Source organism: Rhinolophus sinicus, chromosome 14 (genome assembly GCF_057876585.1).
Source record: "Rhinolophus sinicus isolate RSI-liver-muscle chromosome 14, RSI-T2T, whole genome shotgun sequence".
NCBI classification, from domain to species: Eukaryota; Metazoa; Chordata; class Mammalia; order Chiroptera; family Rhinolophidae; genus Rhinolophus; species Rhinolophus sinicus.
The window spans coordinates 110,144,344-110,171,058 of record NC_142514.1 but is presented as its reverse complement, the minus strand read 5'-3'; the positions used below and the strand labels follow the sequence as shown (position 1 = coordinate 110,171,058).

At 37.2% G+C, this 26,715-nt stretch overlaps 1 protein-coding gene across 3 annotated transcripts in view; it reads left to right on the top strand.

Annotated features, from left to right (window-relative positions):
• The window catches only part of ZC3H12C (zinc finger CCCH-type containing 12C), a 64,707-nt gene extending 44,577 nt beyond the window's left edge, over nucleotides 1–20,130 (top strand). For all 3 annotated transcript variants that reach the window (XM_074335518.2, XM_019715306.3, XM_074335517.2), the window contains exons 3-6: nucleotides 4,901–5,040; nucleotides 9,703–9,937; nucleotides 12,187–12,293; nucleotides 12,914–20,130. In XM_074335518.2, coding sequence (XP_074191619.1) covers nucleotides 4,901–5,040; nucleotides 9,703–9,937; nucleotides 12,187–12,293; nucleotides 12,914–14,310 — 1,879 coding nt within the window. In that variant the 3' untranslated portion in view covers nucleotides 14,311–20,130. The remainder of the gene's footprint in view (nucleotides 1–4,900; nucleotides 5,041–9,702; nucleotides 9,938–12,186; nucleotides 12,294–12,913) is intronic.
• Nucleotides 20,131–26,715: the final 6,585 nt, after the last annotated feature.

The following is a 26,715-nucleotide window of genomic DNA, read 5'->3' as shown; positions in this document are numbered from 1 at the left end:
TTGAGAAATCAGCTGACAGTCTTATGGGAGTTCCCTTGTAGGTAATTGACTACTTTTCTCTTGCTACTTTTAAGATGTTCTTTTTTTTAACCTTTGACATTTTAATTATGATGTGTCTTGGTGTGGGCGCCTTTGGGTTCATCTTGTTTGGAACTCGCTGTGCTTCTTGGGCTTGTATGTCCATTTCCTTCTCCAGGTTAGGGTAGCTTTCTGTCTCTGTTTCTTCAAATACGTTTTCAATTCTTTGCTCTCTCTTCTTCTGGAACCTCTATGATGCAAATGTTGGTACGCTTGGTATCCTAGTGGCTCCTTTAACTATCCTCATTTTTTTATTTAATTTGTTTTCTTTTTGCTGTTCTGATTTGGTGTTTTCTGCTGTCTTACCTCCCAAATTGTTGATTCAGTCCTCTACTTCATCTAATCTACTGTTGATTCTTTCTAATATAGTTCTCATTTCAGTTATTGCATTCTTCATTTCCAACTGATTCTTTTTTATATTTCCTATCTCCATTTTTATGTTTTCTAGCTCTTTGTTGAAGTTCTCACTGAGATCATTGAGCATCCTTATAACCAGTGCTTTGACCTCTTCATCTGGTAGATTGTTTGTCTCCATTTTGTTTAGCTCTTTTTCTGGAGCTTTGTTCTGTTCTTTCATTTGGGACATGTTTCTTTGTCTCCTCACTTTGGCTGCCTTCCTGTGTTTGTTTTATGTATTAGGTAGAGCTGCTATGTCTCCTAATCTTGGTAGAGTTGCCTTGTGTAGTAGGTGTCCTGTGGAGCCCAGTGGCAGAGTCTCCCTAGTCACCTGAACCAGGTGCTCCAGATGTGTTCCTTGTGTGGGTTATGCATGCCCTCCTGTTGTTGTTGAGCCTTTGCTTTTGGCACGTCTGTAGGAGGGATTGTGAAAATTGGCCATGACTACAGTGGAGGGAGCTGTTATGCAGCAGCTGACCCTAAGGAGAAAGATTCACTTTAGTGGGGCTCTGGTGCCTGCTGAGTCTGCCTTTGGCTGTGTTGTTTATGGAGGTGGTTGGGTGGTACTCTGGAGTAGTCTGAAGCTGGCCACTCGGTGTGTTGTTTTGGGGGCCTCTTAGGAGGACTTCTGTTGCAGGCCAAGGTCAGCTGGTGCCTTTGCCCTGCCTGGGGCCACTTGGTATGAGCTACAAAATGTTCTGTAGATGGTCACCACTTGTGTTGGGCTTGGACATGCCTGGGAGAGGCTAAGCTGCAAATAGGCTTAGCAAGAGGTACAGGGCACTCTGAGTCCAGATGCTGCTCGTTTGGCATTTGTGAACCTTTGGGAGATTTTAGGAAAGTCTGCAGCATGAGCCACGACAGGCTGTGTGTATGGAAAAGCCACTGGCAGTGGCTTGGGTGGGCCTGCAAGTTGGGTGAGGCAGGCTATCGGGGTATCACCAGGGTTGGATGGTGTTCACCAGGTTGATGGAGACTCGGATATGGTGCCTGCCTGCACATGCAGGCTAGGTAGAGGGAAGGTTCAACAAAGGGACAGTGGCTTCTGCCAGCACTTCTATATGGGAGAAAGCTGCCCCTCCAGCCTCACCCTGAAGCCAGACAACTCAGTTCCTCCCTGTATGTCCCTTGAGTCTTTCAAGCTGCTGCCCCAACCCTGCAGCTCAGAGCAAATGAGTTCGTCAGTGAGTCAGCCCGTGCAGAGGCCCTTTAAGAGTAATGAGACTTCAGCAGCCCTGCATCTCACTCAGCCACAATTTCCTCTGATTTTCACAGCCAGAAGATATGTGGACTTCTCTTCCCAGCACTGGGACCCTGAGCTGAGGAACCTGGAGAGGGGACTCAGACCCCTCACTGCTCAGGGGAATCTCCGTAGCCGAGATATCCTTCCCGATTTTTAACCACCCCACTCAGGTGTGGGACCAGTCCCGTTCCATGTCTCCACCCCTCCTACCAGTTTTGGTGTGGTTTCTTCTGTACATCCTTAGTTATAGGACTTCTGTTCAGCTAGACTTTAGGCAATTCTCAGTGGTAATTATTCTGTAATTTAGTTGTAATTTTGATGTGGTATGATACAGATTTATGATGTCTGTTGACATCTGTTCTGTGGACTAGTACCCAGCTAATTTTATCAGTTTTTTTATGTTCTTTAAAAGAGTTTTCTCTGCTAATTTTGTGCAGGGTTTTGTATATCTCCTTTAGCTAAAGCTTATAATTGAGCCAGTCATCTACAGTCTTGCTAAATGTTTTCTGCTTCATCTGTCAATTATGTGATTGTGGATTTGTTCATTTCTTCTAGTATTCCTGTGATCTTTTGCATTACAGTGGTACCTCGGTTTTCGAACGTAATCTATTCCGGAAGACGGTTTGAGTTCTGAAACGTTCAAAAACCGAGGCATGGTTTCCCCATAGAAAGTAATGCAAAATGGATTAACCTGTTCCAGACTTTTAAAATCAACCCCTAAAACTGCAATTTTGCATGAATTTTACTACGTAAGGATACCATAGATCCATAAAATTTATGGCGTTCGTAAACCGAAATGTTCGTCAATGGAGATGTTCGAAAACCGAGGTACCACTGTACTTATATGGAGAGTGAGTTCACAATTATAGGTTCCTTGTGAATTGTTCTGTTTTTACTTTTGTGTAATTTTTTATCCCTAATAATTTTTTGCTTTAAAGTACTTTTTCTGATATTAATAGAGCTTTGTCAGGTTTCTGGGGTTTTTTTTATATTTTTTGTTTATGACTAATGTGGCAATTAAGGATGTGTTCAGCTGTAAATAAAAACTTGACTACAGTTTCTTAAACAAATGGGAGGTATTATTTATCAGATAACAAGATCAGAGATAGATATGGGTCCATCTGCTTAGAAACCCAGGCTATTTTTATGTTTCTACCATATTTCCCTGAAAATAAGACCAGGTCTTATATTAATTTTTGCTCCGAAAGACACGTTAAGGTGTATTTTCAGGGGATGTCTTATTTTTTTATGTGCAACAATCTACATTTATTCATATACAGTCATGTGATCTTCTTCTGGAACATTATCATAATGTACTAAATGCATCTGTCTGGCTGACGATCTTAACTGGGGCTTATTTTCTGGGTAGGTCTTATTTTTGGAGAAACGCGGTATTAACCGTTCACAGTGTGGCACTTTTCATCCTCTTGTTTTCTGCCTGTGAGGTTTTGTGGGATGGGATTGCGGGGTTGTGGGGCAGATGGGAAGAAGAGGATAATGAGAACAACCTTTATAGTATTGCGTGGTACAATATCCTGTTTTATCACGTATAGAATCTTTGTCTCGTGTTTGCTGTTTACCCACATTTTATGAAAGTTCTTTAATTAGAAGATGGAATCTTTTGTTCCTACAGTAAAATGTGACAGTTGTCCTTACCAAATGAAGTCACTGGGAAGAAGATGCTTATGCAGTTGTCTCTTAGAGCCAGAAGAGGTTAAATGCTCAAGTCTCAGTAAACCAAATGTCGTTAATGACTAGCAGCAAATAGTAATACACTTAGATTTCAAAGCATTCATGCAAAATAAAATAGTTAGGTTTTAGCAAGTGGAGTTTTTGTATTTAGGAATAGTTAGTATATGTATTCTCTAAAAAGATACTACCATCATTTTCTATAGTTTTTCAGAAGACTGGTTAGATATCAGTATTTTCCATGAAACCTGACATCACCATGCATCGTTTGCTGGGGCATTGGTGAGGCTATCAGGTGGCGCTTTTACCTAGAAAATGTGACCTCAAACTCCCCTATCCCTTATCTCTGTCTCTGACTTGCAATACATCTGATTTCACCTCTAATGTTGCTCTGGGCCATTAGGATAGGTGTATGGAACCAATAAACAGTCTCTGTGGTTTGCATTTACAGTCTTCAGTAGCTATACAAGAAGGTGTCTATTTCTGTTTTGTCCCTAAATGATTAGTCATATTTAGATGGTTCTAGTGTTTCTCTGGGGGCTACTAGAACAATATATTAATATACCTAAAGTTTGATTTGTGCTAAAAGTTAACAAAGCATTTACCTACCTGTTTTATTCAGTCCTCCCCATAGCTGTAAAAAGTAAAGAATGTCTGTCTTCATTATACATAAGAAATGGAGCCTCCAGAGCTCAAACTGTAAAAGAATGTAATTTATTGCATTCAGAGCAGGAGACTGTTTCTTTAAAAACATTAGAATAAGTGTTATTTTGAATTGTTAGGTTAAAGTACACCAGCAGAGCCTGGTGCTAGATAAATATTTGTTGAATGACTACATTCTTAGTTGGACATTTTCTTTTGGGCACTAAAACGGTTAATCCAGAGTTGAATGCCCTTTTGTCATTATTAATCTTTGTCCAACACAATAATGTTAAACAGAAACCAGGTGTCTTTTTCATTGAAGGACAGGGGAACATATTTTTCCTTTCAGTGCATGTATGTACATTGTTTTACATTGGTCACCTGTATATTTTGTGCTGTAATCATAACATTGAAAATATGCATAACTCTTGAGAAGGATGTTTTTAGAAACTAAGTATTCCATTCCACTGTTTTTACAGATTTTTTTCTATGTGACTTCATTTTTACATTGACTGAAATTATTCTTGCTGTGCTTGAGGCCCCCTGTTTTTCCATCTTGGTCAAAAAGAGCGTGTATCTTTCTGACTAGTTAACCTTTACAGCTTTACATTTGAAAAATCACTTTTCTTTATTCTCCATGCAAACATCATCCCAGTTTTCTTACGTTTTTTTCCTCACAGATTTTCAACTCCTAGATTATTTTAATGTTTCTCTGAGCTACTCAACTCCATCTTAAATTTGAAATCTCCTAGCACTATTGTAGTTATGTGATCATTTCTGTTTACGAATTTGAATTGATTAAGTTAAATTTAGGTTTTGTTGTGTTTTAACTGTTCTAAAATAATCTTTCAGCCATGGAAACAAAGAAGTATTTTCCTGCCGAGGAATAAAATTGGCAGTGGATTGGTTTTTGGAAAGAGGCCACAAAGATGTTACAGTTTTTGTTCCTGCTTGGAGAAAAGAACAGTCCCGACCTGATGCTCTCATTACAGGTAAGCCCTGTTAGCTGTTTGTTCTTAGCTTCCGTGTATACCTGTGCAGGCATCTGGCACTGTCAGGTATTTCGTTGAACAGTATGTTAATCTGTTTCTGTGTACTCAGTCTGTGTGATGGCCACTTTGTTTTGGGTAGGACATTAAAGTTATTTTCAAGTTTAAAAACTACCTGACTGTGTTAATTAAACAGTAATCCTTGCTACATAAGCCAGTTTTTATTTTTAATCTTTTTTTTTTTTTTTAAAGGAGGGTGCAGCTCACAGTGGCCCATGCGGGGATCGAACCAGCAACCTTGGTGTTATTAGCACCACGCTCTAACCAACTGAGCTAACTGGCCGCCCCTTTCAGTTTTTATTTTTAATTTGGGAACTTTTTACTTAAAATTTTGTAGATTTCTGACCTTTGGAGACATGCTGGGAGTCGGGAGACCTAGATTCAAAATTAGACTTTACCATTTACTAGCCATAGGACTTTGAGCAGCACATCGAACCTCTTTGGACCCCAATTTTCTCATCTGCTGTAAGAAATTAGACTAGGTGACAAGGAAATTATAGTGACTGCAGATCAGAAAGGATTAGTGAGACTCAGGATATGCTGTCTGGTGTCAAGTAGAAGGAAATCACTTGATCCCAATGAAGTGTCTGTATTTTGCACCACTTTGTAATTTCTGAATGCATTAGTTTCAGGCAAAGATGTCCTTTGTAAGTGTTAATTATTGTTGCTTAACATTTTGCTTAAGAGACTGTCTATCAACATCCAACCGTTCTCACCCCTCCCTCTACTTCCAACATTAACAAAAATTGAGGACCGTTTTTGAAGAAAACTAGAACAATTCAAATCAAAAACAAATGGAGAGACCACCTACAATGTACCTGATAGGAAGATTATTTTAAGACTATTTGTATCTATAATCATGAAATCATTATTAAACTAGCATAAGAATAGATAGGCAAGTTATGGTGGGGTCCAGAGCCATGGAGTCAGACCCTAGCCTACCTATGTAAACTGTGAGGTGGGAGAGGTAGGCATAACTCAGCCGTAGTTCAAGACATTGAGTAACTCTTTGGAATCCTTATCTTACACCAGGTAACAGTAAATTCCAGATGGTTGAAGAATTGTCAAATATTAAACTGTTAGAGACTATAGTCTTTGAATGTCTGGGAAAGACCTATCTAAATTTAATTTTTTTTAGAAGAAATTATGAAGGAAGATAAGTTTAATTGCATCAAAATTTAAACTTCTGTATTTGGAGAAACTTAAAAAATAAGAAATATTTTTATTTAACTAAGGAAAAAAATACAACAAATAAAGAATGCATGTCCTTAACATAATAAGAGGTTATGTACATTGATAAAAGAAACATCTCCAGTACAGAAATGGTAACATGATAGCAACAGACCACTCACTATCAACATCTATTCAACCTCATTAGTAATTAAAGAAATGTAAATTTAAACAAGTGTTATTTTCACCCATCAAATTAGCAGAGATTAAAAAACTGATAATACTCTATGTCCCGAGGGAGTTACTCCTACAGTGCTATGGAAATGTAAACATTACAACCTCTTTGGAAAAGTTTGGTCTTAAAATGTTAATACTCTTCCGGATCTCCTCCTTCCCCTTCTAGGAGTAATTCCCTAGAAAATAAGCAGAGGTACAGGCAAAGATTTATGACCACAAAGACATTTAGTCCAATATTACTTATAATAGGGAAAAAAACGGAAGCAAACTATACATTCTTAACTATACATTATTTAAAAGAATGGTTCAGTAAATTATTATATATTGATAGGATAGAATATGTATTAGAATATTTAGACAGAACTTTTAATGATCTGAGGAAGCGCTTTTATACATAAAAGGCAGGTTTTATATGTATATACATACATACATCAACAATGGAAAGAAAAAAATACACAGAAAATGACTAGAAGGAAATATGCCAAAATATTAACAGTAATTGCCTCTGGGTCATGGCTTTATGAGGTGTTATCTCTCTTATCTTACACCATATAACAGTAAATTCCATCTGGAATTTATTACCTCTTAGCACTTTTCCTTTTTAAATTTGATAATAGGGAACTTATAATGCTTTAATAATCAGGGAGAAAAATAAACTGAAAAAGAAAAAACAATATTTAAACATGTAAATGACTGAAAATATTATTGAGCACAAAAGGAATATGAGATGAAGAGGAAGGGAAAATGATAATACATAGTGTGGGATGTGGCTAAGTTTAATTTTTAAAATACCAGCATGCCAAGTATCTGGGGACAACCACTGTCAGACATTGTTAGGTGTTTTCTCCCCAGGATAATAATACTCTTGATTAAAACCGTCAACCAGATAATACCTGGTAAATTGAATAGTCGAATCTTTTTTCACTGTACCAAAAAAGAAACTTGATAAGAAGTATTTTAAAGTTCTCAGATACAGGTTCAAACTAGTGCTTTTGCCAGTCTTCCATTGATTTAACAAATATTTAACAAGCACATACTAAGCTATATATCAGGTACTGTGTAGGAACTAGAGATTCAATTAGCTTACTATAATAGCTATACTGAACCCATATTTATTTAAGTTAGGATTATTTATCCTAACTAGTTATCATCTAATTAGTCATCACTAATTATCCCAATTAGTGTCCTTTTTTCCTCATTAGTTATTAAAGAATGCAAATTAAGCAAGGTGATGCTGGCTGGTAGGCCACCACATTTTTTCTTCCAATCACTTGCGTAAGGATCCAAGCATATTATATATGAGTAAACACTCCCACAAAAAAGTACCATGGATTATTTATGAGCATATACAGTAAATAAACTGGAAGACCTCAGAATATACATTAAGTAGCTTGTGTATTCATTCCACAGACATTTATTGAGTATATACTGACGTGCAGAGTGTGATAGATACAAAGATAAAAGAATGATGGTTCCTGCCCTCAAAATATTTATCAGGGGAACACGCAAAATAATGGCATGATCACAAATCCTATAGTTGAGATTGGGCTTTTGATTTTGTATTAGTTTTCTGTGACTTTTAAAAGAGATCAACAATTACATAGATTTAGTAAACACAATTAAATTGAAGAACACAGTGTTTCTTGAGAGCTGTCCAGGCACTGTGCTAGGTGCTGTTATACGTAATAAGTCATTGGCTGCTCACAGCCTATCACCTGCATCTGAGGACTGAAGAAACAGCTCAATAAGACTGTGACTGCTGTGTCTAAAAAGTAGCAGAACCTGAGAACCTGGTTTTAAGACCCACATTTCTTCCACTTCTTCTCTGCTGCTTTTCTAAACCCAAGTTCTGGTTTTAATGAAGTCATTTATCAGGAATATCATGAAATCTGTGTGCCAGTATTGGAGCTATTATAGTTGACCCGTATCACTGTTCATTCCCTCTTCCCTCATACCCTGCTCATACTTCTCTGTTGTGGCAGTTACAACCCTTGCTTACCTAGTTCACGTTTATCAGTCCAGTACCTGAGACTTCCTTGAGGACAGGTCTTTCTTAATCTCGGTGGCCATCGACACGTAGCATAGTACACACTGTAGGGTAGGCATGTAGTAATTGTCCGCTGAACAGATAGAGTTTTAAAAAATTAGTAACTCTAGTTAATAAGCATTGAGAAGTATTATGCCCTTTTTTTTTTTCCTTTGTTTTTTCTTTTTTTTTAATGATGGCATCTGTCAGCTTATACCTGGCACTCTGTGCCAGAATTTACAATGCTGGGAAGATAGGGCGTGGAAGAGCAAAGGTAGGAAGAAGAGATGGTTGAGAGAGAATTGTTATTATTAATCAAAATACGAAGTCTAGCACCTTTTTTCTAAACCATTAAACAAGTCAGTAGAGTTACAGAGCGTAGTATGAGTGTGCCGACCAACACACAGTGAACATTCCTCTACCTATCCTTTTCCTATCTATGGCTGCTTTCCCCACACAATCCCTTCTAATCTTTTATCCACTCAGTCTAACCCCCCCCAGGAATGCTGGCACTGGTCACCACAGGTTTCCTAGGAAAGGACGCAGCCCACAACAGCCATGTGCACAGCGGCAGCTCTGACTTCACTGCCTCCTTTCTCTTTGAAACGCTGCATTTTAAAACTCTTCCCTTTGCTGTTTCAACCTTCTACTATTTTCTTCTCAAACTCTCCTACCATCACATCCACTAATCAGAAAAGCAGAACTATAAAATAAACCTGGGGCAGGGAGACTCTGTCGCCCACACCGGCATCCACACACCTGTCGGGTTAGATGGGCATCGGTGCTGGGATTGGGTAAGAAGCTGTGTTCACAGTGGCAGTGCTGATGGCTCCAGCTCAAGCAAAACCTTTATGGAATGCAAGTCAGAAGTTGCTCAGTCATGTTTAAGTTTTATGCTTTTAAAATTTTAAACTTTAAAGTTTTTGAAGTTTTAAACTTTTTATGTTTTTTAAGTTCCCTTTTTGGGGACTATTTTAAAGCCTTTATTTTTGAGCATCCTGCAGGAAAAATATTATTGGGAGTTACAAATTTGCTGTATCTACAAACTGTAAGTCATAATCCCTAATGAAATGATTACATGTATCCAGTTTATCTTATAAAAGCTCACATCATTGTATGAAAGTTGCCGTATGTGTTATGTATGTATTTGTTCCTGAAATTCTACCCTGCAGATCAAGAAATTCTTCGTAAATTAGAGAAGGAGAAAATCCTGGTGTTCACACCGTCCCGGCGAGTCCAGGGGAGGCGAGTGGTGTGCTATGATGACCGGTTCATCGTGAAGCTGGCTTTTGAGTCAGATGGTATAATTGTGTCCAATGATAACTACAGGGACTTGGCTAATGAAAAACCAGAATGGAAGAAGTTCATAGATGAGCGATTATTAATGTATTCATTTGTCAATGACAAGTAAGTAAAACCAACAACTGATTTCCCCACTGATCTTCAGTGGGAGTCAGAAAAACTGCAGTTGTGCTCAGAAGGCCCCATGTGAGTGACAGGCCCCTGCCCTCCCTACTGGTCACTCATAGAGCAAGTCTCTAAGACTGTCTGGGTAACCTGTAATGACTGACAGAGGGAGACTGTCTGCTTCAGAGAATGCAGATTTTTAACATAATCGACCCCCAGCACTCTGCCTTTAAAAATCTACTTAGAGCCTTGGTAGTTTACTTAAATATATTTTAAATATATGATATTTTAAAATGTTATACCAATGTAAGACTAGTTACGATTAAGTTGATAAATGGACAAATGACATGAACAAGCACGTTTCCTAAGAAATAAGTGTATTTACAAATATGTGGAAAAAATTCACCTGCTGATTATCAAAATGCAGACTAACTACAAAGTGTATATATCTTTTCAACCATTTAATTCATAAAAATATTTTTACACATGCCTTATGCTGTTAAAGATGTAATAAAACTAATATACAGTTTGGCAAGGTTTAGCAGAAGCCTTGAAAATACATATACCCTCTCAAACCAATAATCTCATTTCTTGGAATATATAATAAGGGAAAAAGAAAGACCAGATATGTTTATTTCTGTGTTACTTATAATTGCAAGACTCTAAAGACAAGTAAAGATACAATAGAGAAATCGATTCAATTGCAGTACATCTCTTAGTGGAATATTATTCAGCTGTTCAGAATTAGGATTATGAAAAGCTATTAAGAAACATGGAAAATGTGTTTAAAAGATAAAGCATAAAATTTGTGTTTGTAAAATGGTGTATGCATACAGAAAAAATGACTAAAATGCAACACATAAGTAGAAAATAGTTGTATTAATATTGTAGGATTGAGTGACTGTCTGCTATTTTTAAACTTTTAATGTTGTGTATTGTTGTTTTTTAAAGATTTTATTGGGGAAGGGGAAAAGGGGAATAGGACTTTATTGGGGAACAGTGTGTACTTCCAGGACTTTTTCCAAGTCAAGTTGTTGCCCTTTAAATCTTAGTTGTGGAGGGCGCAGCTCAGCTCCAGGTCCAGTTGCCATTGTTAGTTGCAGGGGGCACAGCCCACCATCCCTTACGGGAGTCGAACCGGCAACCTTGTGGTTGAGAGGACGCGCTCCAACCGAGCCATCCGGGAGCTCAGCAGCAGCTCACCACAAGGTGCCGTGTTCAATCTTAGTTGCAGGGGGTACAGCCCATCATCCCTTGTGAGAGTCGAGGAATCGAACTGGCTACCTTGTGGTTGAGAGTCCACTGGCCCCTGTGGGAATTGAACCAGCAGCCTTTGGAGTTAGGAGCATGGAGCTCTAACTGCCTGAGCCACAGGGCGAGCCCTTGCATATTGTTTTTATATTAATATTAACCACTGTATTTATGTTGATGTTCCCTTAAGAGTACATACATTCACATTTTATGGGTAACTACTTGGTTTATTTCAAGTTAAGTGATGTAACTAACAGCAGAACTCTTCAATCATAACTGCTTTTCATTATGCATGCCATGAATTCTTGCTTCCATTGGACAGTCCACCCAAAATAATAAGTTCATTGCCTTAAGACACTTTCTGTCTCAGCTGAGAAGAACCTTAGTAGAGTGGGAAGAGAATGGAGTGTGGAGTTAGACCTAATTGAATCTTGACTACACCATGTGAACTTAGATAAAAATAACTGAATTCATCTAAGCCTAAATTAGAAGACTGTATTAATCTGTAAAGCGTAGCCGATACTTCAGGGATCATGCTAGGATGAAATGAGAATATGTGTACACTGTCTGACATACCAGGTGGTAGTAGTTTCAGCCTTCCCTTCACTTTCTACCACCTTCCCTTCTCCCTCAGCTTCCCCTTCTCACTCCCCACACACTTCATACCACTTCACAAGATTGATGTTTCTAAAACTCTCCTAAAATGTCACTGTGATTGTTTTCTGAAGTCCTTACAAAATCCCAAGACTGAGAGGAAGGAAGAAATAATCGGAACATGCTAGGCTCAAAATTTAATTTGAGTTAAAACAAATATAAGTTCAGCTGGAAACATTTTTTTTTCATTAAGAAAAGAGAACTTCGTGTACTGATATTTTTATTCCATAAATGTTGAAATTGTATTTTAAAAAATACCTTAGAGTAATAAATCTTTACACTGTCTTTAGAATTAAATTATCAGCCTCCTATTTAGGTACAATTTTGTGTTTTATCCGTGACAGGTTCATGCCCCCTGATGACCCTCTTGGCAGACATGGCCCAAGCCTGGATAATTTTCTGAGGAAGAAACCTATTGTTCCCGAACACAAAAAGCAGCCTTGTCCATATGGTAACTTTCTTTATGAGTATTTAATATATGGCTGTAGAACACAGTACATTGTCGAATTTTTGTTAATAAAAATAAACATTTTTAATTTTGGATGGCATAGCATGTAGTTCTTTTGATTGTAATTAAATTTAAGAAAACATCTTAGCCATGAAAAAAATAATTATTTTACCTAGTTGAGTTCAATGCAAATGTATTTCCCTGAATTAAAACATGGTTCGAAAAACTCAGCTAGTTACTTCTACATGAAGTTAGTTTTCAGGTAGATAAAAATTTGGAGTTCTCCCATCTATACATACATCAGATTAACATGGTTTTAATCACATTACAGCAATACATTTTTTTTTTCAAAACAGTCTTCTACCAGATTATAAAGTCCTACTGAATAGCGAAAAACTCTGGAGGTGATTATGAATCATTGGGCCATCTTTCTTACTGTTGTTAATAGTACTGAAGTGGGAAGACTGTAAGGTGGTATTTCTTAAAAGTAAGGAATACTCAGAATAACACTCAGTATAGCTCCCATTTCTGCCTTTTTTCTTTCACAAAATCGTAGTGCCAGACTGAGTTTTCAGGATCTGGTGGTGTGTGCTCCTTTGCCTAATTAATTTCACTCTTCACAGGAAAGAAGTGTACCTATGGACACAAGTGCAAATATTATCATCCCGAAAGGGGCAGTCAGCCTCAGCGATCAGTAGCTGATGAACTTCGTGCCATGTCTAGAAATACAGCCACCAAAACTGCAAACGAAGGAGGACTGGTGAAAAGCAACAGTGTTCCCTGCAGCACAAAGGCTGACAGCACTTCTGATGTCAAACGAGGTGCTCCAAAGAGGCAGTCAGATCCAAGCATCAGGACTCAAGTCTACCAAGACCTAGAGGAGAAGCTTCCCACCAAAAACAAGTTGGAAACCAGGTCTGTACCTTCCTTAGTTAGTATACCGGCCACTCCTACTGCAAAACCCCAAAGCACTACATCTTTAAGCAATGGCCTTCCATCTGGAGTTCATTTCCCACCTCAGGATCAAAGACCACAGGGACAGTATCCTCCAATGATGATGGCAACCAAAAATCATGGCACGCCAATGCCTTATGAACAGTATCCAAAATGTGACTCACCTGTTGATATTGGATATTATTCCATGTTGAATGCATATTCAAATCTGAGTATCTCAGGCCCACGAAGTCCTGAAAGGCGTTTCTCCTTAGACACAGATTACAGGATAAGCTCTGTAGCCTCCGACTGCAGTAGTGAAGGGAGTATGAGCTGTGGGAGCAGTGACTCATACGTGGGGTACAATGACCGGTCCTATGTCAGTTCTCCTGATCCGCAGCTAGAAGAGAATTTGAAGTGTCAACACATGCACCCTCACAGCCGCCTTAATTCCCAACCCTTTCTGCAGAATTTCCACGACCCCTTAACCAGAGTGCAAAGTTACAGTCACGAAGAACCAAAGTACCATCACAAGCCTCCTCTTCCACATCTGGCTATGCACCTGCAGCACGCAGCTGTGGGAGCCCGGGCCAGTTGCCCCAGCGATTACCCCTCTCCCCCAAGTTCAGCACACTCTAAGGCACCACACCTAGGACGGTCCTTAGTGGCCACGAGAATAGACAGCATTTCTGACTCTCGGCTGTATGACAGTTCACCTTCAAGACAAAGAAAGCCTTACTCCCGCCAGGAAGGGCTGGGAAGCTGGGACAGGCAGAGTTACGGGATTGATGTGTATGGCTATCGGCAGACGTACTCCCTGCCCGATAACTCCACACAGCCGTGTTATGAGCAGTTCACCTTCCAGAGCCTGCCTGAGCAGCAGGAGCCGCCGTGGCGAATACCATACTGTGGACTGCCCCAAGACCCGCCAAGGTATCAAGACAGCCGAGAAAAGATTTATATCAACTTGTGCAACATCTTCCCACCTGACCTTGTGAGAATTGTCATGAAAAGGAACCCTCACATGACAGATGCCCAGCAGCTAGCTGCAGCCATTTTAGTGGAGAAATCACAGCTGGGTTATTGAAAGATGATGCATCTTTGTGGTGTTTAGTAGTTTTTTGTTCAGCTCAAATGCTGAGGGAGGTTTGCTACAATAGCACATGTGATCTCCTTCTCGGCAAGGAGGTTATATAGTATCCATTTATGTGAAATACTGTATCATGGAATCTGTATATATAGCCCCACATAGTGGAAGTATCACGGGATTGCTTTACATTCAAACTTTTTTTTAACATTTCCTTTTTAAAGCTATATCCTTGGCTGGAAATTTTTCCAGTTTGATTTATTAGATGTATCTGTGATCTTTGATATTAATCTTTGGTGCATCAGGGGTTTATATGCAGCACTTTTTATCCTTATTTCATGTTTTATTAACTTGGTGTTTCTCTATCAATTGCAAGCAATTACAATACCTTCAGAATGTTGAACATTTGACTAGACCTAGCAAACTATTTTTTCAAGCCAAGCTTAATTGGAATCTTTTACAGCTTTTTAAGTTATTTTTATTTGGGGAAAGTGGGCTTCTTTGTGCTATAATCATTATTTATAGAAACAAAGATATACTACAGCACTGACTTTATATTTTAAACAAAATGTAAGTTACCAGTTTATGTTGAAATAGGTAACAGTATAAGAGTGATTTACAGTATGGCACTTTTCATTGTTTTATTTTTGTTTGGATTTTTTTGTCTGTTGAGTAGTTAATTTAATATGGTTGATTGAAAGGAAAGCAGATGCAATCAATGGAAAAAATTGTTTCCATTTTTTTTTTTTTGTTAATGAATAAGGCAAAAGCCGTAACTGTTAACAGTTTAGAGCTTGTTATCCAGCTATGATGTGCTTCTAGATAGTAGAAATGGAATTGAATTCCTAGATTTCCATTGACCTGCATTTTTAATGTGTCTTTTTGTTTGGGGGCACAACAATACTGGATAAAATAACCCTTTCACAGTACTTGCCTGTTTTTAATGAATCTAATTATTCTCAATGCAACTTTTATATTTAATATACTCTTAAGCTTTCCTGCTATTTATCAAGGCTGGCCTGAGGTGGTTTTGTGTGTTGAGGATATGCAACCTTTATTGATACTGCACTATGGAAATGGTGATAGAGGAGTTGTGAATGGTAACTTAAAATTTTTGTAAGATACTGTATATTTTGCATTTTCCTGAAGGTAGAGTTTTGGGGGGCCTGTTATATTATTAAGGCCAGATTCTTGCCACAAATAGTGTAGTTTTAGATACAGACTAAAGTCTGTTTTAGTATTAGTAAGGGATATTTCTGGTTTCTAAATCATGGGTTTTGCTAGATGCGAATTCATTTTTGTTGGTTAGAAGATAGATACTGCAGTCAGTGGCAGACAGTTGTGTGATCGACATGGCTTCCCTGTTGCCTCCAGTTTTTGAATTTTACGTAGTGTAACAGACTCATTCTGATCTGCTTCTGTAGGCTGCCTAGATGCCCTGGTTATTCTGATTATTCCATATGCTACAGTTTGAAGTAAAGCCCTGAAAAACCAGAAAGTACCTTTTACTGTTGATACAAATTGTATCTTTTTAACTATAAGAACTATTTTGATTTGTAGATCTAGTTAAAACACAAATGTGTAACTATGATTAGACTTTTGGGCAACATTTTATCCCTTATTTAAATACAAATTTTTGAAGTGAAATTGAGGCCTAGAATAGAGTAGAAAATTAACGTAATAATTTAGGTAAATAAAAGTGTCTGTCCTAGTTTTATATATTAAAATATATTAAATAAAGTTATCAACATTTTCTTTCTCCTAAAACTTATGTAGTGTGAACTTAAAATAAAGGTAAAATGCTGCCTGAAAATAATGTCCAAGCACCTTTGACTAGGATAACATTTTCACTACTTGTGTGACACTGTGTGTTGCATGAAGTAGGATTTGGGTATACAGTAAATGCTTCTAAAAGGCATTGTGCATATTGACATATCCAATAATCTGAACCGTGTTCAGCAAACTTAATTCAGGAAAGTGGTGTTCTACACAATTATTGCTGTTGTTTTTGAGGTGAGTGTGGCACTCATGTGTACCCAGAAATAATACAGATGATGCCACACAAATCATTCTGAGTGGTGTCTGGCTGGGAGTGACCCCACTCACTTGTGAAATTGTTCTCCTTGATTTTGTTGGTCACTATCCGTAGAACAGGCTTAAATGTAGAGGCTAAACCAGTGCCAAAAATAGGGTTACAAATATGGAGTACCTTTTATTTCAGTCGTAGTCTAAGCGTTGGTTTTAGTATGAAATCGTTTTTAAATTATACATGTAGGTTTTGCTTCTGTTTTCTTAATTTTAACATGTTAATTATTTGAAGATTCTGCCAAACTTTACTTAATTTATTTTAGACGAGATCTTTGGTGAAATAGATATCACACCTTTAATTTGACCTTCGAATGTTTTTAGCTAACTATTTGTCATTCATTGCTTCATGGATTTTAGACTATAGGAAATAGTGTAGTTTGTCACCACCTGTCCTGAAGTGAATAACTCTTGAACTATCCATACTGAAATCCTTCAGTATAATTAATCATGAGTTAAGATATAGCTATTTTCAAATCTCAAGAGAACAGTTTGTCCCTTTTTCTTTTCTTTTCTTTTTTTTTTTTTTTTTGAAACAAACACCAATGTTACTTTCAGAGCTTAAGAATCAGATATTTGGCAGACTTTAGATACAGCAAATTCTTAATTATCTAAAGCAATAAGTAAAAGGATCCATCATTAAATTAAATCTGTAGCTGATTCCAAACCTTCATTTTAGCCAAAACGTCCACCTTAATCATATCCTTGACCAGACTCGCTAATAAATAACCAGAGAGGTGTGTGAACCTGCCAGGAGAAAGGATTCAGATTGGACTATTCCGACCCTGAATAATTGAGAGCTGACTCTACTTTACACAGTAATTAGCCAGTCCGTAGTCTCTGTGTCTTAGTACAGAGGGAATAGTACCCACCTGGCCAAATACTGGCCCTTAGTATTTCCTCCTTTTTTGCATGTGACACATAGATTTTCAGTCTCCTTTTTATGATGTCTATATCCGATAGAATTTGTCATTGACCTAAACATTTGAAAGAAATGCACACCAGTATAAAATACTTGATACTGGTAGAAACTCAAACTTTGTGTTTTTATGAAAATTCATTTATGAGAATATGTAATATAACTAAAAAGAGCATTTTTATATATACCTACTTGCAGACATATTTGTTATGAAGTATTAACAATGGGAAGGTGTTAGCCTTTTGATGGCTAACTTTTCCTTAATTGAACTATGTTTCCTTGAGTTGTAGATGACCAAGTCTGGAGTCTGGATGACCAATGGTAAGATTTAGAACCACTTGAATAGAAAGCAACTCTTCACTGGTTTTATTCCTGGTATTTTTAAATAATTATTTTGATAATTTTAATAGAATGTATAATTTTAAAACACACACAAAAAAAACCTTAAAGTAGTATTGATTATACAGATAATTATTTAACATGTCTTTTATGGATGTATCTATATGTATATAGACAGTAATATATTTATAAAACAAATATACTTTGATTATGTTGTAGCTCTTAGTTTGTGAAAGGTGGGAAGGTGGCTCTGGGTATGGAAATGTGCGTGTATGTTTTGAAAACTCTTGAGCTGTTTTTCCCGATTGAATGGCATTTACCCTAAGGTATACTTGGTGTTCGTTATTCTTTTTTGCCAGCCAGCTTCCTTATTCAAGATGAAATGTGTTTTGTGGCCATTCTGTTAGTGTGTGGTTCATCCAACTCCTGGAGAAATCCCGAGTTAGGAAATCAAACAGGTTATGGCCAGAGAGAATGCTTGTGTTCCAAATATATTAAACATGGGAACTCAGCTAGGGTGTTGAGTTTCCTAGTTATACTCCAGCAGATAAAATGAAGTATAAAATACAGGAACTATTCACATACATTAGAATAAGAGAAATCAGAGTGTTAATAAAAGTAGAGAAACATATGCACTATTTTAGATTGGCCTGCGAAAAACCCCTAGGGCAAGGGTTGACAAATTTTCTGTAAAGTACTGGATAGTAAACAGTTCAGGTTATGAGAATCATATGGTCTCTATAAATGATTGACCTCTGCCCTTACAGCATGAAAGCAGCCACAGGCGATATGTAAATGAATGGGTGTGGCTGTATGCCAATAAAACTTTATTTAAAGAAACAGGCAACCAGCCAAATTTGGCCTGTGGGCCACTGTTTGCTAATCCCTGCCCTAGAGGAAGAAAAACAGGCATATTAAGCATTAAATCCTGATATATGTTAACAATATAAGAAATAATTGTATTTCAGTTGATGTTGAAAGAAAATCTTTTATTGATGGCCTTCAAAAGAAAATTGTGAGATAGCCATATTAAAGCATCTTAATTCACTTATTTTTCAACCTGTTCATGCTCATTATTTATTAGAGAGATTTCTGATGTTTAACCTCAAAAACATTCTGTAAAAAAATGTTTTAATAAGTATTGATATTTTTTTCATAAACTTTGTATTTCTATTGATAAATGGGAATCCCTTACCTACCTTTTATTTCTTAAGGGCCTCATGGACCAAAAATTCTGTTGTACTTTGAAAATTAGTATACAATTAGCCAGACAATATTTTAAAGACTGCACTTATCAGTTACATTTTTCTGGTTTTCGACTTCTAAAAAATGACAGATATGCCCTTTTAAAATGGTTTTAAATAAGATAAATATATTGTAACTTCACATACTATAGCTTTATTCTGTAAGGTTAAAACTGTGACTAGTGTAATTATAGCTATAATGTGAGTGTGTTTGCTGTATGGTGACTCTGTACGAAACAAAGCGTATCTTCTGCTTTCTCTGTCCAAACCTTTAGTGTAGACTTTTTTTTAGCTATCTTAGGGCTGTCCTTGGTGAAAGATACTTGTAACGTGATCATGTGTCAGCATATTCACTCACAGCGCTTTATAAGATGTTAGTTTTGAACATTACCATCCACTTAAGTCGTTACACTTTTAAAATTGGAATACAACTCTAGCTTTTAACAGTAACTGGTTACTTAATTATTTTCATTAATACGATCTGTTAACTTGCTTTTTTACTTCTGTTACAATAATACTGTTATGTGTCAGGAGTGGCTTTTTCCCGAAGGTCTTTAGTCTTTCAGATTTAAAAACAATTTAAAGTTTTGACCATTTGGCAATAAAAAGAAATGTCTGCATATTTTAATTTAGTTTGATAAATGTATAACGTTTCACTTTTTAAACCATGTACCAAATTTGCCAATTTTCTGACCAGACATTTCAGATGAATAACAAATGGTTGTCCATTAAAGCTATTGACCCCTTTCTTAAAGCAGCTTATGTCCAAAGGGAAAAAGACATTGAAGAACAATGGTTTGTTTTTATAAAGAATATGTTTTAGATTTCCTTAAATTTTTTTTTGAAATTATAAATTTTCTAGCTAGTACAGCATACCCACAAACACACAAACTTCTGCAGAGACATAGATAGACACAGCATAGCAAGTGAACCAGGTTACTGATTTTGTCTTTCCTTTTAGGTTTTTTCTTCCCAAACCATAGTTTTATGATAGTAGAATTTCCAATTTGATCCTTCAAACTTTTCTTATTGGAAAATAGGCAAAGAATATGTTTGGAATAACCATCTGGTAAACCGATGCGATTCTATTTATCCTGTGTTTGTTCTGTGTGTTTCTGTAATGGAATTTTTAAAACTCCATAAAGCAGTATTTTAGACCTATTGGAAATCATATCAAAACAGCTATGTGATTCTGCCACTGAGAAAAAATAATTAAAAAATTCATTTTTCTTATGGTGGTTTGTTTTTGTTTCGTGAAGAAATGGACCTTGTGCAGCAGCACAGATGAATAAATAAGAGCATCCTTGTCTAGTCCCATGACACACCTGCAGTCAGTGAGAGCATGTGAGTCTTCTAGAGGATAAGCGCCAAGCGTCAGTGTGTTAGAGCCATAATAAGTCATAGGAAACTGGGAATTAAATGCCAAAGACAACTAGTCATGCCTTGTTGTTCTCATAACTGTCTATAAATGATTCATCTAAGCTGTTTCTGGCTTTGCCTTGAGGCTTTTATGTCACCTCCTGTGACCTGATGAGGTCTTTATTATATAGATCTCTCTAGTTTTCTTTATCTGTCCTTGCATGAATCAAGCTTAGTATTTTACTAATGCCTGCCATAAGTAGGTTCGCTTCCCTTCTTTTATGACCTCCTAGGAATTGAAAGTACTCCATTTCAGATGTGGTCACAGTTACGTAATGGTCCTCATGATTTAACATAGTCATGCTCTATGTCAGTATATAAGAAACAATTTTTATTTCAGGTAGCAGATTTTTTTTCCCTTTCATTGCTTTTCAGACTGCTGCATTTTTTTTTTCTTTTCCTAAAATTGCTACTTGCCATTTTCAGGTATTCTTTTTTCCACTTATCTTAAACTACCGGGGGTGCCAAAAAACTGTATACAAGTAGACACTTTGGTCACCATTGCTCAAGCAGTAGTAGTTCGCCGTGATCAGCCGTAGGTCGCCTGGACGCTGATGGTAACCACTTTGAGCAACTCTTGAAACTGTAGGAGTCAAACGTGACTTGTATTCATCTTTTGTTATCGGTATATATTATTATAATTTTAATACAGTTTTCCTCTCTTGAAATGTTTATACTTTTTTTTGGCACCCTTTGTATTTACCCACGGATCTTACAGACTTAGGTAATTTATTTGAACTCCATTAGCAGATTTGATTATTGATGTTCAGCTGTAGTTGGCAGAGAACTCGCATATTCAAAATAAGTATTAGGTGGGAGACGCTGAGCTGAGGATCTAGGAGAATATTAGACTAGGCTACAGTGTTCACTAGAGCTGGTAGTTTATCCCCCGTTCCACTACCCCACCCCCACCTAGTGCCTTTGTCTAAAGAGAAAGGATTCATACATATTAATCAAGTAATGTTTGGGAAGGGAAGACTTGTAAAAAGCAACTACATAATGGTGAGTTTGTTCAAAACAAAAGAACTATAGTCGGGCTTCTCATTGAACATAGGTACTTATTAACATTTGTGCCTCAGCCTCAGATGCTGGTTTAGAGTTAATGATGTTCATTTGGTATTTTTAAAGGCTTTTAAAAGGATTTTTAAAAATCTCAACATTTTAAAGGTTTTATTTTAAGATTTTAAAGTAAGCTTCTAAAAAATGTATTCCTCTCTACGTGCAATCATCAGCCTCTGGACGCTAAAACCCGCTGCACACCCTATAGGTAGAGATGGGCAAGTTACTAAACGGAGGTGATAATCGCCTCATCTCCTAAGGTTGTTAAGACTGAATAAGTTAAATCCTTTGAATGGGCAGATCCATCGTGTGTGTTCCATAAGTGACAGCCGTTGTTACGTAAATCGAGGTATTTAAAGAGTCATTTTCAGACATTCTCCTTAGAGCCTTACTATCTGTACAGGGATATTGTGGAAGAATTTCAATTCTGGCCATAATGTAATGTGATATATTCAATGGTGAGGTTTATTTCAGGAGTGACATTTTAACCTTTAAAGAGTTCTTGACCTGAAGGCTAACTGAACAGCTTCTGCATAACAAAGGAAAGAAACCACAGAAATGGGTAGACGAGATAGAGACATGACATGCTAGGAGCCCCACCCCCAGTGCACAGACCTGCAGTAGGGAGGTATCAATACTAAGGACCCACACACAGACTCGCCTGGACACAGTGGAAATTAGTGGTTTAAAGGGCACCCAGACTACACAGGAAAGAAATCCATTTACTAACCCTAGAGTATCTGCCAAATGGGAGGGAAACTGGGGGAACTCTCCCTGGTGTCGGAAGCACCAGAGAGCACCGTTTGTTCTCCCCCTCCCCCTTGACTGCAGGGGCAGGAGCACTAACTGGGTGCTCTACCCATTGGCTAAGGCCATCCCAGTATGCCCCAGGCCTGCAGCAGTTCCAAGCGTTGCCCTCAGGATTCCTCATGGCCTGCACCCTTTCCAGCTCCCAGCTCACCAGCCAAGATGGCCCCAATGCTGCTTGCCCCTGGGACTCCCCACAGCTCTCGCCCCCGTGCAGCTTGTCCCCTGGACTTCCTGCAGACCACTCCCACTTAAGCTGCAGCACTGGGCTTCAGCATGGCTTGCTTCCAGGACTCCCCATGGCCTGAGCTTGCCCCAATTACAACTCCAACTGGCCTGCCAAGAAGATCCCAGAGTAGCTTGCCCCTGAAACTCCACAGCTTGCACATGCTCCAGCTAAAACTCTGGGCCCCCAGCACTTCCCACAGCCTACGCCCACTCCAGCTACCGCCCCAGGCCTGAGCTCAGCTTACTCCCAGGACTCCCCTTGGCCCAAGCCTGATCCAACTATAGCCCCAGTCACCCTGTCAAAGTAGCCCCAGTGAGGCTTGCCCCCAGGTCTCTGTCCCACACCCACTCCAGTTCCAGCACTAGCTGGCCTGACAAATACACCCAGCATACACAGTGTGAAAAGGGGAAGCTACTGAGGTTGCTGTTTTACCTAATTCATAGAAACAGAGCTAGCACAAATGAAGAGACATATTTCAAACAAATCAGAACAAAACTCCAGAAAAAGACAAGCAATCTACCAGCTAAAGATTCCAAAGCAATGGTTATAAAGATGCTCAATGAACTTGGGAGAAGAATAAATGAACTCAGTGAGAATTTCAACAAAGAGACAGAAAATTTAAAAAAAAAAAAAAACCATTTAGAACTGAAGAATAGAATAATTGAAATGAAAAATACACTAGAGAGAATCAACAGCAGATTAGATGATGCAGAAGAATAAGTGAGCGAGCTAGAAGACAAGGTAGTGTAAATCATTCAATTGGTACAGCAAAAAGAAAAAAAGAAAGCAAATGAGCATAGTTTAAGGGACCTCTGGGACAATATCAAACATTCCAGCATTCAGATCACAGGGGTCCCAGAAGGAGAAGAAAGGAACAGAAAACATGTCTGAAGAAATAATGTCTGAGAACTTCCCTACCTGGTGAAAGCAACAGCCAAGTCCAGGAAGCACAGGAGTCCCCAGAAATATGAACCCAAAGAGGCCAAGACGAGACAAGAAGGTTAAAAGACAAAAGTAGTAAGAGCATGTGTAACTACAGTGATGAATTAAGAGATGCACACATACACACACAAAAAATATGAAACAATGTCAAAAACAAGTGGGGGTGAGCAGAAAATGTAATGCTTTTAAAATGGGATCAAATTAAGTGATGCTTTTAAAATGGGATCAAATTAAGTGATGCTTTTAAAATGGGATCAAACTTAAGTGATGCTTTTAAAATGGGATCAAACTTAAGTGACCATTAACTTAAAACAGACTATAAACATAGCTTGTTATATATGAATCTCATAGTAACCACAAACCAAAAACCTATAATAGATGCACAAAAAATAAAGAAAAGGGAACCTAAACAAATCACTAAAGAAAGTCATCAATGTACAAGAGCAACAGAAGAATAAAGGAACACAAGAACTACAAAACCAACCAGAAAACAATAAAATGGCAATAACTACATAACTATCCATAATTACTGTAAATGTAAATGGACTAAATGCTGCAATCAAAAAACAGGGTGGCTGAATGGACTGAAAAAACAAAATTCGTTCTAATGCTGCCTATAGGAGATTCACTTCAGATGTAGAAACACTGAAAGTGAAGAGCTGAGAAAAGATTTTTCATGCAAATGGAAAAGAAAATTTGGGTAGCAATACTTACATCAGACAAAATGAACTTTAAAACAAAAACTAACAAAACAAAGAAGGACATTACATAATGTTAAAGGGATCGATCCAACAAGAGCATATAACACTTGTAAACATCTATGCGCCGTAAACATCTATGCACCCAACATATTGGCACCTAAATACATAAAGCAAATATTTACAGACATAAAAAGAGAAATGGATAGTAATACAGATATTTAACACCCCACTTATATCAATAGATAGTTCATCCAGACAGAATTTCAGCAAGGAAACAATGGCCTTCACACATTATATCAGATGAACGTCATAGATATTTACAGAACAGTCCACCCAAAAGCAACAGAATACATATTCTTTGCAAGTGCACATGGAACATTTTCCAGGATAGACTTCATGTTAGGCCTCAAAACAAGTCCCAGTAAATTTAAGAAGACTGAAATAATATTGAGCATCTTCTCTGTTCACAATGGTATAAAACTAGATATCAATTACAAAGAGAAAAATGGAAAAAGCAAACATGGAGGCCAAAAAACATGCTACTAAGCAATCAACGGGTTAACAAAGAAATCAAGGAGAGAAAAAAAATCTTGAGATAAATGAAAACAGAAACAATTATCCCAAATCATTGAGACACACCAAAAACAATTCTAAGAGGGAAATTCATAGCAATACAGGCCTACTTCAAGAAACAAGAAAAATCTCAAATAATTAACTTTACACCTAATGGAATTAGGAAAAAAAAAAAAAGGAGAGAACAAACAAAGCCCAAAGCAAGAAGAAGGAAGGAAATCATAAAGATCAGAGCAGAAATAAATGAAACAGAGACTAAAAAACCAACAGAAAAGATCAACAAAAACTAAGAGGTGGTTTTTTGATAAGAAAAACAAAATAGAGAAAACTATAGCCAGACTCATCAAGAAAAAAAGAGATGGCTCAAACACAATCAGAAATGAAAAAGGCGAAGTAACATTTGACACCGAAGAAATACAAAGGATTATAAGATAATACTATGAACAATTATATGCCAACAAATTGGACAACCTATGAAGAAATGAATAAATTGCTAGAAACATACTCTTCCAAGAATCAGGAAGAAACAGAAAATCTGAACAGACCAATTACTAGAAACAAAATTGAATCAGTATCCAAACAACTCCCAGTGAACTTGAGTCTAAGACAAGACAGCTCCACAGGTGAAGCCTACAAAAATTCAAACAAGAATTAATAGCTATCCTTCTAAACTATTAAAAAAACTGAAGATGAGGGAAAGCTTCCAAACTCATTCTACAAAGCCAGCATTACCCCGATACGAAAACCAGAGAAAGACAAAGCAAAAAAAAAAGAAAGAAAGAAAATTACAGGCCAATATCCCTGATGATCATAGATGCAGAAAACCTCAGCAAAATAGTAGCAATACATTCAGCAATACATTAAAAAGATAATACATTGTGATCAAATATCCCAGGGATATAAGGATGACTCAATATTTGCAAATCAATCAACATGATACACATCACAACCGAAATCACAACCGAAATGAAGGATAAAAATAATATGATTGTCTCAATAGATGCAGAAAAACCATTTGAAATAAAATCAACATCCATTTATTTAAAAAAAAAAAAAAAGAAAAAAAAAAAGCTCTCAATAAAGTGGGTAAAGAAGGACCATACCTCAACACAGTAAAGGCTGTATATGACAAACCCACAGCTAGCATCACACTCAAAGGTGAAAAGCAGAAAGCTTTTTCTCTAAGATCAGGAACAGGACAGGGATGCCCATTCTTACCACTCTTATTCAACATATTATTGGAAGTCCTAGCCAGAGCAAATCTGACAAGAAAAAGAAATAAAAGGCATCCAAATTGGAAAAGAAGTAAAACTGTCACTATTGCAGATGACAAACTATACATAGAAAACAGTAAAATTGTCATCATTGCAGAGGACATGATATTATGTGTAGAAAACCCTAAAGATTCCACCAAAATACTTTCAAACTAATGAATGAATTCAGTAAAGTTTCAAGATAAAAAATTAACATTCAGAAATCTGTCGTATTTTTATATACTAATAAATTATTCTAAAGAGAAATTAAGAAAATTCCATTTACAATTAAATAAAAAAGAATGAAATACCTAGGAATAAAGTTAACCAAAAAGGTAAAAGACCTGTACTCTGAAACTGTAAAATATTAAAGAAATAAATTGAATAATACACAAATAAATGGAAGGATATACCATACTCATGGACTGGAACTTGTAATATTATTAAAATGTACATAATACCCAAAGAAATCTAGGGATTCAAAGCAATCTCTGTCAAAATACCAATGGCATTTTTTACAGAACTAGAACAAATAACCCTAAAATTTATATGGAACCACAGAAGACCCCAAATAGCAAAAGCAATCTTGAGAAAGAAGAACAAAGTTGGAGGTATCATGCTCCCTGATTTCAAATTATGCTACAAAGCTATAGTAATCAAAATAGTATGGTACTGGCACAAAAACAGACATGTAGATCAATGGAGCAGAATAGGGAGCCTAGATATAAACTCACATATATAATCAATTAATCTATGACAAAGGAGGCAAGAATGTATAGTGGGGGAAAGACAGTCTCTTTAATAAATGATGGTGGGAAAACTGGACAGAAACATA